Source organism: Piliocolobus tephrosceles, chromosome 3, assembly GCF_002776525.5.
Source record: "Piliocolobus tephrosceles isolate RC106 chromosome 3, ASM277652v3, whole genome shotgun sequence".
Classification (NCBI taxonomy): domain Eukaryota; kingdom Metazoa; phylum Chordata; class Mammalia; order Primates; family Cercopithecidae; genus Piliocolobus; species Piliocolobus tephrosceles.
This window is the reverse complement of record NC_045436.1, coordinates 120704590-120717394: the sequence shown is the minus strand read 5'-3', so window position 1 is coordinate 120717394 and position 12805 is coordinate 120704590. Positions and strand designations below refer to the sequence as shown.

At 37.0% G+C, this 12805-nt stretch overlaps 1 protein-coding gene across 2 annotated transcripts in view; it reads left to right on the top strand.

Moving 5' to 3' along the window:
- The window catches only part of LOC111555801 (transmembrane protease serine 11E), a 50782-nt gene that overhangs the window by 23668 nt on the left and 14309 nt on the right, over window positions 1–12805 (top strand). The window contains exons 5-9 of one of the 2 annotated variants that reach the window (XM_023232160.2): window positions 181–344; window positions 3456–3494; window positions 4939–5116; window positions 6363–6626; window positions 7824–7962. In XM_023232160.2, coding sequence (XP_023087928.2) covers window positions 181–344; window positions 3456–3494; window positions 4939–5116; window positions 6363–6626; window positions 7824–7962 — 784 coding nt within the window. Of the gene's footprint in view, window positions 1–180; window positions 345–3455; window positions 3495–4938; window positions 5117–6362; window positions 6627–7819; window positions 7963–12805 lie in introns of both variants that reach the window. The other variant, XM_023232161.2, reaches the window with a different exon arrangement.

The window sequence follows — 12805 nt, the reverse complement described above, 5'->3', positions numbered from 1 at the left end:
TCTTCCTTCCTTCCTTCCTTCCTTCCTTCCTTCCTTCCTTCCTTCCTTCCTTCCTTCCTTCCTTCCTTTTTTTCTTTCCTCCCTCCCTCCTTTCCTCACTTCCTCCCTCCCTCCCTTCCGGCCTTTCTTTCTTCCTTTATTATTTTTCTTTCTTTCATTTTCTTCTTTTTTGGCCCACAGTCAACAGAAACATGGAGTGTTGGCTCATATGCTGTTGATTTGTAGATTTCACTCTACTGAGGATCCTGAAACTGTAAATAAAATTGTTCAACGTGTTTTACATGAAAAGCTGCAAGATGCTGTAGGACCCCCTAAAGTAGATCCTCAGTCAGTTAATATTAAAAGTAAGTTAATTTCTCTTATTTTTCTTTCATAGAACAGTTTCATGTTAGGTTTGATCTTGGCACTCATTAAAAAAATTTTTTTGGATATCCTTTAATTCTGGGGTCTTGCCACCAACAGTATATTTCTTTGGAACTAAATTGGTCCTAATGAAGTATTTTAATTTTTAAAACTGCCGTAAACTTAAGCCTCCCATGCAAGCTTTTTATTAACTCCTGAGCAGTTTTCTTTATATTACATTTTATACTTTGGCTATAGAATCCAATTATAAGTGAATAAAATGGCTTTGTATCTTCTTTTTCTTGTTGCTTTCATTGTATGTTCTGAGGGTATGGTATATGGAAAGATTCATGTCATTTACACATTTGTTTTCAAACATCATTAATATACCTTGCTATACTTTCTTCTCTTAAACTTTTCACCAGCGAAACATTTATAATAAACTTATTTTTGGCATATTTACACCTATAAACGAAAAATTTAGGTAGATTTTTGTTGTTTTTGTTGTTATTGTTTGTAAAGGGCCACATGAGACAAAACAAGTGATGATAGGTCCTCACATTTAGAAAATAAGAAATATGAGATCCTCAGTGGAAATTAAGGTCTGGCTAAGGGCTGAGTCATATGTTATAGAACAATGCAGGTCTATAGAAATACTATGTGGGCACAAGTATAATGTTACATTTTCTAGAAGTTACATTAAAAACAAAAATAATCATGTAAAATTAATTTTCAATAATTTGTATATTCAACCCAATATGTCTAAAGTATATTCAACCCAATATGTCCAAAGTATTATCATTTAAACAAATAATGTAAAAATTATTCATCAAATATTTCACTTTTTTTGTAGTAAGGATCTGAAATCTAGTAATATTTTATATAGCTAGTACATTTCAATTTAGACTAGCCATACCGCAAGAGCTCATTGGCCACATGTGGCTAGTGGATACAGTAGTGGATATGGCAGCACTGGGAACTAGAGAATAGGGGACAAGTAGAGAGAATGAATACAAACTGCTAATATAAAATCTGATAGATCTAAGTAGATGCCTAAATTGATGGCCAGCCAACCCACTTGCTTAGGAAGGAGGCTTCAGTAGTCAGGGACAGATACATAATTTATACACCCTAGCACAAAATGAAAATGCTAGATCTGTTTTCAAAAAGCAAGAAAAAAGTGCTGTTAAAAGTACAAAGATGTAAGAGTTCTCTTTCTTCCCTGGTCTCTCTCTCAACTTTTCGTGGTGTTTTCATTTGCTGATTATTGTCATTCTAAGAGAAAAAGATTAAATTTGTAGATTACTAATATGAGTTTAATTGTTTATATCGTGCAATGTCAATTTAACTGCATATATAAGTACATTTAACTTGTATTTCAAATCATGGAAATTATGCAACTGTATTTCATAGCTTATACATACATGTTTTTCATTTTTGCCATCAATGGAAATAGTACAAAAGGTTAATGACTCTTCTTATTTTCCTGGTTAGTATGAGCAAATTCTACCAACACTCTCTACCTTCAGCTTACTGAAGAGTGAGGAAGGACTAGAAGGAAAAGGAGATCTGAGTTTCCCTATCTTTCTCTTTCTAAGTTGTAGTTTTCAGCAAAAGCTGTTGGCTAATACACAGAAGTAACAGCAGCAAGAAAGGATATGACAGGCTCTGTTGTTCATCTGTGTTTATTAGAATGCTATTGTCTTTTCTCTGAGTTTTAAGCAAGTTTTGATTCAAACAGAAAACATGGCCTCCAAGGCATGTCAGTGCACCTCCACTTAATGGAAGGAATAGCACGCTTACCTTGTACTTGCTTTGAGTCTTGCTGAACCCCTGTGCATTGTGGGTTCACTAGAATTCTGATTTCATAGGGAATTGTGAATGATATATGCAAATGAGGTGGGAAGAAACCATGGACACACTTATTGCACATATCTTGTCTGCCAACACTATGATCTATTACCCTATTGAACTTCATTTTCAAGACACAAGTTACAAGATAAAATTATTAAGAATGTCAAGTGAGCAACAGCAGAGCATTGTACCAAGCACAAAGCCATTGCGAATATGAGACCCAGTGCAGATGTATAAGTCACACATGAAGTCGACCTTGTCAGTACTGTCAATAGGCAAAGCTTGACATTTTCATAGGAAGAGCTTGAGACAGAGAACAAGTTATTTGAAACAAAGAGATCAGAGGTGGTCCTTTTAATATTAACTGAGACTAAATTGTAAATTCTTCCTTATTTTTGACATTTTCCCCACAAGTAGCCAGAATAAATAAAGTCAGAAAGAAGGTTTTCTAGAATATAGATTTCCACTTCATTCATACTATTAAATACTAAAGAAAAAAAAACACTAATATTTTCACATTTAGAGCATCCATCCTTCCATGTACAAAGAATAGTTTTGGTCATTAGAACTCTGCTGAGTCAAGAAGTTTGAGCTTAGAGTTTTATACATCTATTGGCTAGGTTAGTGTTTGCATAGGGTTTGAGACTGACTAGTGAGAAGTTAGCAAGCTAAGAAGTCATTGGCTGGAGCTAAATGACAATTCGAGGGCAGACTGTCTTTTCAAATTTGACTTCAAAAGGGGTGACGTTGTTTTTAACTGTGAGTGAGTACACATTTATGGAGATGCTATCAGGTGTGTTATACAAATGGGACTATGCCTATGAGCTTAATGATATAATCTGAAATAATGGTTAATAAATGTATTATTACATTTGGGGAATCAATACTATGGTTTAGAGCAGTGTTTCCCATGGAGGGGTTGTGGACTGCCTGCATCTTATTTACTGGTATAAAATCCAGATTCTTGGGCTTCAATACAAACTACTGAATTAGAGTTACTGGGAAAGGGAACAGGAGTTTACATTATAAATATGATCCTTATGTGACTCTTACCCACATTAACGTTTAACACACCATTCACATTCTCTGCAATGTGATGATCATAGTTTGTCTATGACAAACTATGTCGCTTTCTTTATAATCCAGGAATACTGTTTTATAATAAAATTAAGCAGCCTTTTAGTATTTAAAATACTCAGAGGCATAGTGTAATTCTGATGTGCTGACCCTATTCTATTTACCATTTCTATGTGTTTCAGAAATCAACAAGACAGAAACAGACAACTATCTGAACCATTGTAAGTTTAATATATTTATTAAAATGGCATTACCTGAAGGTAAAATAGCTAACACTATAGGTCATTTAGGTTTACTTCGTGTTGATATCATGGGACAGAACAGATAAAGTTTGATTAATTTGTGTACAGTTCATGGTGCTTTATCATATCTCGGAGACACATTTCATTAGTAAAGAATAGCAAAATTGAGATAACTTTGGAGTGGATGTGTGGGTGCCCGGGGCAGAAGTGTAGTGGAAGTGAGTTGTACAGCTGTTAAAGAAGAGGCAAGAAATGTTTACTTATCAATGTTCTATTTGTAGATACCTGTAAGATAAAACAAATCTATACGTTGTGTTTTTCAGCTAGAGGCAGAAACTTATTATCACTATATCCTAGATAAAATCTTCTTGATGTTATTAATCCTGTGTCATGGAAAGTGCAGGAAATTATGGAGTATATTTTAATAAAATTACTTTAGACACATAGATATTATCTTCACCTATAGTTTAAAAGTGCTGACTCTAGGCCCAGCACTTTTCTTCTCCTGTAGCCAAGTACCCCACCATGATTTACAGTATACATTCAATAGTTATGGGGTTGTTGCACATTACATTTCTCTTAAAAAGTGGAAGAATATATGCTGCTCACCAGCTCATATAGTTGGTTAATTTCTAAAATTAACTAAATACAAAACCAAAAGATAATCTCATTACCTAAATAGCATATACTCTCGCCACCAATATTTGTTGGGAACATATCATGTGCTAGCACTGTGTTAGACAACAGGGATACAAAATGGATGAGATATAATCTCTACCTAAAGCACCTCATACTCTAGTGGGACTAGATGCATGAGACTAATTCATGAACACATCATTCTTAAACAACATTTCTCAACCAAGGGAAATATTGTTGGCCAAGCTATCATGCCCCACCCACTGTGGCTTTTTTGTCGTGAATATAGGGAGAGGGCTACTGGCATCTAGTATATATAGGCCAAGATCTTATGATGCACAGGGCAGCCCCCTACAACAAAGAATTAAACAGTTCAATATGTTAGTGGTGCCAAGGTTGAGGAACCCTGTCATAAACAATGTCAGTATGTATACATACACATAAGCACACACACAGAGGGTGTCTGTTATACACATAAGCACACGCACAGAGTGTGTTTGTTACTATTATTATTTTGGAAGCACCAAGAAAGTAATCACTAATCCAGACTGGAGACAGGGTAGTTAAAGTATCCTAGAGAGGTAACAACTGCTTTAAATTTTACAAAATGAACAGGAATTAGCTAAATAAAACATTACAGTTTACAGAAAGGTAAGAGCATGAGAAAATATTTGATACTATTGGAGCACAAAGTAGAAGAAATTTGGAACATAGTAACACAATTTGATGCTTAAAACAACTGCTAATTAATGCACCCACCAACGCACCCACCCTCTCTCTTTTGCAGGCTGCGGAACACGAAAAAGTAAATCTCCAGGTCAGAGTCTCAGGATTGTTGGCGGAACAGAAGTAGAAGAGGGTGAATGGCCCTGGCAAGCTAGCCTGCAGTGGGATGGGAGCCATCGCTGTGGAGCAACCTTAATCAATGCCACATGGCTTGTGAGTGCTGCTCACTGTTTTACAATGTAAGTCTCAAACCCTGAGGATGTTTGGGAGTGAACAAAGTGCACTGGGTTTTGGCAAGAAAATATCTCATGAATTTTGGGAGATTTGAGTTTATCATAAATTAAAAATAATGCATATATCACAAAAGACTGGAATATTTGTAAACATTAGTAAGAGGTTTTAAAGTCTGGAAACGGAAATGGAGTCAAAGTATATGTAAATAAATAATCTTTTGATAAATACACAATCATTTCTCAAAGAAAGCAGGAATTTTAAAGTCATTTTTGAACTTTGAATTTGCTGTCAAACAGGAGTGCTCTATCTCTCCACTGAGTATCTCAATCAGAGACGGAGTCTGGATAGGTTGTAGGTTTGATCCTAAGGTGGAAATTTCACATGGTAAGAAAAAGAATTAAATGTGGGCCGGGTGCGGTGGCTCAAGCCTGTAATCCCAGCACTTTGGGAGGCCAAGGCGGGTGGATCACGAGGTCTGGAGATCGAGACCATCCTGGCTAACATGGTGAAACCCCGTCTCTACTGAAAAATACAAAAAACTAAGCCGGGCGAGGTGGCGGGTGCCTGTAGTCCCAGCTACTCGGGAGGCTGAGGCAGGAGAACGGCGTAAACCCGGGAGGCGGAGCTTGCAGTGAGCTGACATCTGGCCACTGCACTCCAGCCTGGGCGACAGAGCAAGACTCCGTCTCAAAAAAAAAAAGAAAAAGAATTAAATGTGAAGAATTATATAACGAAGATGGGAAGAATTTGGAAGTAGCAAGTTGTACAAACAAATAGATTGACTTACTATATTGCAAGAAATGGAGGACCTTTCAATCTATTGTCAAAAAGTCTATAGTATATAAAATAGTAATACTTTGTTAAATTATTGTGAGGACTTTTTGGTTTTCAGAGAAATTTGTATATTTCTGGGTAGGGTACATGAGGCACATAGAATATATTAATTTTTCTTATTCTGTACAGGGTACTTTCCATAGGTCCCTTGGAGTCATTAATATTCAGAAATATCAAAAAGCCCTAGCAATTGGAGTAGATGACTTGGCATATGGAGTGGCATGTATATTATAGGAAATGGTGGCTTTTTCACCTGGTCAGACCCCTGAGCCTTATTCTCAAATTGGAAAGAGTTCTGTTCATCAAAACTATAAAAAGAAAAAGAAAATCTACAGCTGTAGGCTGAATTATTCAATATAAATTATTAGACTGGTAGCATGGCAAAAAGAAATTTATTCTTCATTTTCTTCTCCCCAGATATAAGAACCCTGCCAGATGGACTGCTTCCTTTGGAGTAACAATAACACCTTCGAAAATGAAACGTGGTCTCCGGAGAATAATTGTCCATGAAAAATACAAATACCCATCACATGACTATGATATTTCACTTGCAGAGCTTTCTAGCCCTGTTCCCTACACAAATGCAGTACATAGAGTTTGTCTCCCTGATGCATCCTATGAGTTTCACCCAGGTGATGTGATGTTTGTGACAGGATTTGGAGCACTGAAAAATGATGGTGAGCATCTGAAGAGAAACTCAAATCAAAGTTAAATTGGTATTTTATGACATTTAAAGAATGAAATGCCATTATGCCAAAATATGTTAATTGTGTGGTCATATGACCTGGACCAAGTCAGGCCCTAAAAGTGAAATAAATAACTTGGAAGACACACACAAATTCCTTCCTGCCTAAGTTAATATCAAGTAAATTGCTACTACTATATGCTACAGTCATAGTACTGCTAAGATGTCTGAAAAAGCAAATATGTCTCCTAGCCATGAACTTTTCTTTAGAGAATTAACCACCTTAGAGATTAGCAATCAATAATATACCCAATTCTGAAGACTGCAGAATCATAAAGCCACCATTGTCCCCTACTGAAATTTTCTTCTAATCTTAACAATGGAGTGGACATTATTTAGATATCTAACTTGTGGTTCTTTCCCAGGCACCCAACTTTTTACTGAAAATAGTTAGGAACAAGTTATCTTCCCAAATATTACTGTTCTAAACATGTGTATTCTAAGATTCTGTATCACTATCTTTTTTTTTTTTGAGACAGAGTCTCATTGTTGTCGTCCAGGCTGAAGTACAATGGTGTGATCTTGGCTCACTGCAACCTCCGCCTCCCAAGTTCAAGCGATTCTTCTGCCTCAGTCTCCTGAATGGTTGGGACTACAGGCGCCTGGCTAATTTTTGTATTTTTAGTAGAGACAGGGTTTCACCATGTTGGCCAGGCTGGTCTCAAACTTTTGAGCTCAGGTGATCCGCCTCCTCGGCCTCCGAAAGTGCTGGGATTACAGGCACAAGCCACCCCTCCTGGTACCCCCCTTTTTTTTGGGACGGGGTTTCTCTCTGTCCCCCAGGCTGGGGTTCAGTGGTGTGATCTTGGCTCACGGCAACCTCTGCCTCTCAGGTTAAAGAGATTCACCTGCTCAGCCTCCTGAGTAGCTGGGATTACAGGTGCACGTCACCACACCCCAGCTGAGTTTTGTATTTTTAGTAGAGATGGGATTTCACCATGTTGGCCAGGCTGGTCTCGAACTCCTGGCCTCAAGCGATCCTCCAACCTTGACCTTTCAAAGTGCTGGGATTACTGGCGTGAGTCACCGTGCCTGGCCTGTATCACCATCTTGTTTTTAATCATGAAACATTTTCTTCTGGTTTATAAAATATACGTATGTCTACAAAGCCTTCTTTTTTTTCTTTTAGGTAGCAGTCAAAATCATCTTCGACAAGCACAGGTGACTCTCATAGACACTACAACTTGCAATGAACCTCAAGCTTACAATGGCGCCATAACTCCTAGAATGTTATGTGCTGGCTCCTTAAAAGGAAAAAGAGATGCATGCCAGGTAAACAGTTTTGCCCATTAGTATGTTGCATAGTTTTTTGTTTACTTTTCTTTGAAATAATTACATATTTACAGGAAATTGCAAAGATAGTACAGAGGAGTCACAACGTCTCACCCAGTTTTCTTCAATGATTACATCTCACGTAACTATAGTTCAATATAAGATCTGCGAAACTGACAGTGGTACAAAGTATGTGTCTAATTCTATGGCATTTTATCACATCTGTAGATTTGTGTAACCACCACTACAGTTAACATGAAGAACTATTAGAACTATTCTATCACCACAAAGATCTACCTCTTTCCCTCCTCCTACTATCCCTAACATCTGGCAATCACTAATTTATTCTCCATCTCTATAATTTTTCAATTTTCAAAATGTTATATAAATAGAGTAATGGTAGCTTTTTAAACAGAATTTAATTTTGGATCATCTATTGGTACTTTTGGCTTTTTTTTATAGAAAACTTTTAGTGGTTCCTCTAAGTTTTATATATATATATAAATTTGTATTTATTTATTATATATTTATTATTTATTGCATATGTGTATTCATTTATTATATAAATACATATATAAATATGTGTTTATTTATATATACATACATAACTTATCACTGTCTACGTGTATTGAAAATTTACTAGTTTTGGTGGAAGTATAGAATAGAAAACTTACTTCCTCTTAAATCTCTTTGCTTTTCCCTTATTAATATTAAACCACTAATAAACATAAACATTAAATATTAATAAATATAAATATTAAATATTTGCTTTGTATTTTGAGAACCACAGAAGACAATGTTTTACTTCGACTGTCCAATGTAATTTAGAAAACATAAGAGGAAAAGGAAAGGCTATTTACCTATAGATTTCTTCTTTCCTCTTTCCTGATTCCTTTTTTTGAAAAAAATCATTTCTGTTTTAGGAACTTCCTTTAGCCACTCTTTTAGTATAGGTATGCTGATGAAAAATTCTCTTAGATTTTCTTTGTCTCTAAAAGTCTTTATTTCTTCTTCATTACTGAAGCATAATTTGGCACTGACAGTTCTTTTCTTTCAGCATTGAAATCATTGCCTCTGTGATTTCTGCAAGGAATGCGCTGCTATTAGAATTATTTTCTTCCAATAGATGAAGTGTCATTTCTCTTTTTCTGTGTTCAAGAGTTTTTCTTTGTCTTTAGTTTTCAGAAGTTTGATTACGTTATCTTGGCATGGATTTCTTTGGGCTTATCCTGTTTGAGGTTTGCTCAGCTTTTTGAATATGTAGATTTATATTCTTTGTCAAGTTTGATAATTTTTCAGTCATTATTTCTTAAAATACTCTTTCAGTCCTACCTTCTTTCTTCTTTCCTTCTGAAACTCTAACCATAGCAATGTTTACTCTTTTATTATAGTCCCAGAGTTTCCTAAGCTTCTGTTTATTTTTTTTTCCAGCCTAGTTTCTCTCTGTTGTTCAGATTGGGTAATTTCTATCAATTTATCTTCAAGTTTACTGATCCTTTTATCTGTGCTCTCTATTCTTATGTTAAGCCTGTTCAGTGAGTTTTTAATTTTGCTTATCATATTTTTTAGTTCCAGGGGTTTTCTTTGATTCTTCTTTTTGTATTTACTATTTCTTTGTTGACACTTCCTATTTCTTTTCCTTTATTTTAAACATGATGGTAATTGCTCATTGAGATGCATTTATGATGGCTGCTTTAAAATCTTTGTCAAATAATTTCAACATTTGTGTTATCTCAGTGTTGGTACCTGCTGATTGCCTTTTCTCATTCAAGTTAAAACTTTTTCTATTTCTTTGTATGATGACTTATATTCAGATATATCCTGGGCATCTAATTCTTATTTATTCTGTTCTGTTGTTGCTGTTGTTATATCATGCTTTTAAATTTATATTATTTTATTTAATTAATTACTTTATCTGTTTCTTCCAACTTTTATTTTAGGTTCAGAGGTTACATCTGCAGGATTGTTACACGGGTAAATTGTGTTGCTGGGGTTTGGTGTACAAATTATTTCATCATGCAGGTAGTAAGCATAATAATCAATAGGTAGTTTTTTGTTCTCACACTCCTCCCACCCTCAGCCCTCAAGTAAGCCCCAGTATGTATTATTCCTCTCTTTGTGTCCGTATGTACTCAGTGTTTAGTTCTCACTTATAAGTGAGAACGTGAGGTATTTGGTTTTCTGTTCCTGCGTTCATTTGCTTAGTATAATGGCCTGTGGCTGCATCCATATTGCTGCAAAAACCATGGTTTCGTTTAGCTTTCTGGCTCCATAGCATTCCATGGTGTATATTTACTACGTTTTCTATATCCAGTCCACTGTTGATGGACATCTAGGTTGATTCCATGACTATGGTGAAAATTGCTGCAAGGAACATATGCATGCATGTGTCTTTATGGCAGAACGATTTGTATTCCTTTGGGTATAATATACCCAGTAATGGGATTGCTGGGTCATATGGTAGTTCGGTCTTAATTTCTTTGAGAAATCTCAAAACTGCTTTCCACAGTGGCTGACCTAATTTACATTCCCACCAGCAGTGTATAAGCATCCCCTTTTCTCCACAACCTCAACAACATCTGCTGTTTTTTGACTTTTTAATAATAGCCATTCTGACTGGTTTGAGATGATATCTTATTGTGGTTTTTCATTTCCCATTTCCCTGATTAGTGATGTCCATATGTTTGTTGCCTGCTTGTATGTCTTCTTTTAAGAAATGTCTGCTCCTGTCTGTATTAGGGTGTTCTTACACTGCTATAAAAAAAATACCTAAGCCTGGCATGGTGCCTCATATCGGTAACCTCAGCACTTTGGGAAGTCAAGGGAGGTGGATCAGCAGAGCTCAGAAGTTCACAACCAGCTTGGGCAACATAGTGAAATCCTGTCTCTGCTAGAAATATAAACATTAGCCAGTGTGGTGGTGTGTGCCTGTAGTTCCAGCTACTTGGAAGTTGTAAGGCAGGACGATTGCTTGAACCCAGGACATTGAGGCTGCAGTGCACCTACTGCACTCCAGCTTGGGTGAAAAAGCAAAACCCTGTCTCCAAAAACAAATAAACAAACCAAGCAAACAAAAAGCCAGTATTAGGTCATGTATAAAGAAAAAAGGTTAATTGGCTCACGATTCTGCCGACTTTATGGGCAGCGTGGTGCTTACAATCATGGCAGAAGCTTACAATCGTGGCAGAAGGTGAAGTGTGAAATGAGAGGGAACAGGTACATCACATGGTGAAAGCAGGAGCAAGAGGGATAGAGTGGTAGGAGAGGTGCCATACACTTTCAAGCAATCAGATCTCACAAGAGCTCACTCACTATTGCAAAGATAGCTCCAAGCCATGAGTGATCGGCTCTCCTGACCGGCTCCCATGACCTGAACACCTCCCACCAGGTCCTACCTTCAGCATTGGGGATGACAACACAACATGAGATTTGGGTGGGGACAAATATCCAAATTATATCATTCTGCTCCTGGCCGCTCCCAAATCTTACGTCTTCTCACATTGCAAAATACAACTATGCCTTCCTAACAGTCCTCCAAAGTCTTAACTAATTTCAGCTTTAACTCAAAAGTTCAAAGTTGGCCAGATGCAGTGGCTCACACCTATAATCCCAGCATTTGGAAGGTCAAGGTGGGTGGATTTCTTGAGCCCAGGAGTTTGAGACCAGTCTGGGTAACGTGGCAAAACTGCATCTCTACAAAAAAATTAAAAAAAAAATTAGCTAGGCTTTGTGGCATATGCCTATAGTTCCAACTGTTTGGGAGGTTGAGCAGAATCGTGAGCCAATTAACCTTTTTTCTTTATACATTACCTAATACTGGCTTTTTGATTGAGCTTGGGAGGTTGAGGTTGCAGTGAGCCATGATTGCACCACTGCACTCCAGTCTGTGTGACACAGAGAGATTTCATCTCGGGGAAAAAAAAAAAAGTCTGAAGTCTATAGTCTCATTTGAGATAAGACTTTCCACTTCATCAACCTGGATTTCACTGTCGATATAACTATCAGCATTTTGGTCACAACCATTTAACCAGTCTCTAAGAAATTTCAGACTTGATCTTATCTTTCTGTCTTCTGAGCCTTCCAAATTCTTGCATCCTTTACCAGTTACCCAGTTGCCAAGTCACTTGCACATTTTCCGATATCTTTATAGCAATGCTCCACTCATAGTTACCAATTTTCTGTGTTAGGCTGTTCTTGCATCGCTATTAAGAAATATCTGAGGCTGGGTAATTTATTAGAAAAGACGTTTAATTGGCTCATGACTTTTCAGACTTTATAGTAAGCATGATACCAGCATTAACTTGGCTCCTAGGGAGACATCAGGAAGTTTATAATCATGGTGGGAGGTGAAAGGGGAGGAGGAACATCATGTGGTGAAAGCAGGAGCAAGAGAGAGAGTGGAAGGAGGTGCCACACGCTTTTAAACAACCAGATACTGTGACAGCTCACTCGCTATTGCAAAGACAACACTACACCATCAGGGATCTGTTACCCAAACAACTCCCACCAGCCTCACCTCCAGCAATGGAGATTAAACTTCAACATGAGATTTGAGAGGGGACAAATATTCAAACTATATCTATGTTATTTTTCCCCATTTTTAAATGGAGTTGTTTGTTTTTTGCTTGTTGATTTGTTTAAGATTTCTTATAGATTCTTATGGATATTAGAACTCTGTCAGATGCATAGTTTGCAAATATTTTCTCCTATTCTGTAGGTTGTCTATTTATTCTGTTAATAGTTTATTTTGCTGGCTGGGCGCGGTGGCTCAAGCCTGTAATCCCAGCACTTTGGGAGGCCGAGACGGGCGGATCACGAGGTCAGAAGATTGAGACCATCCTGG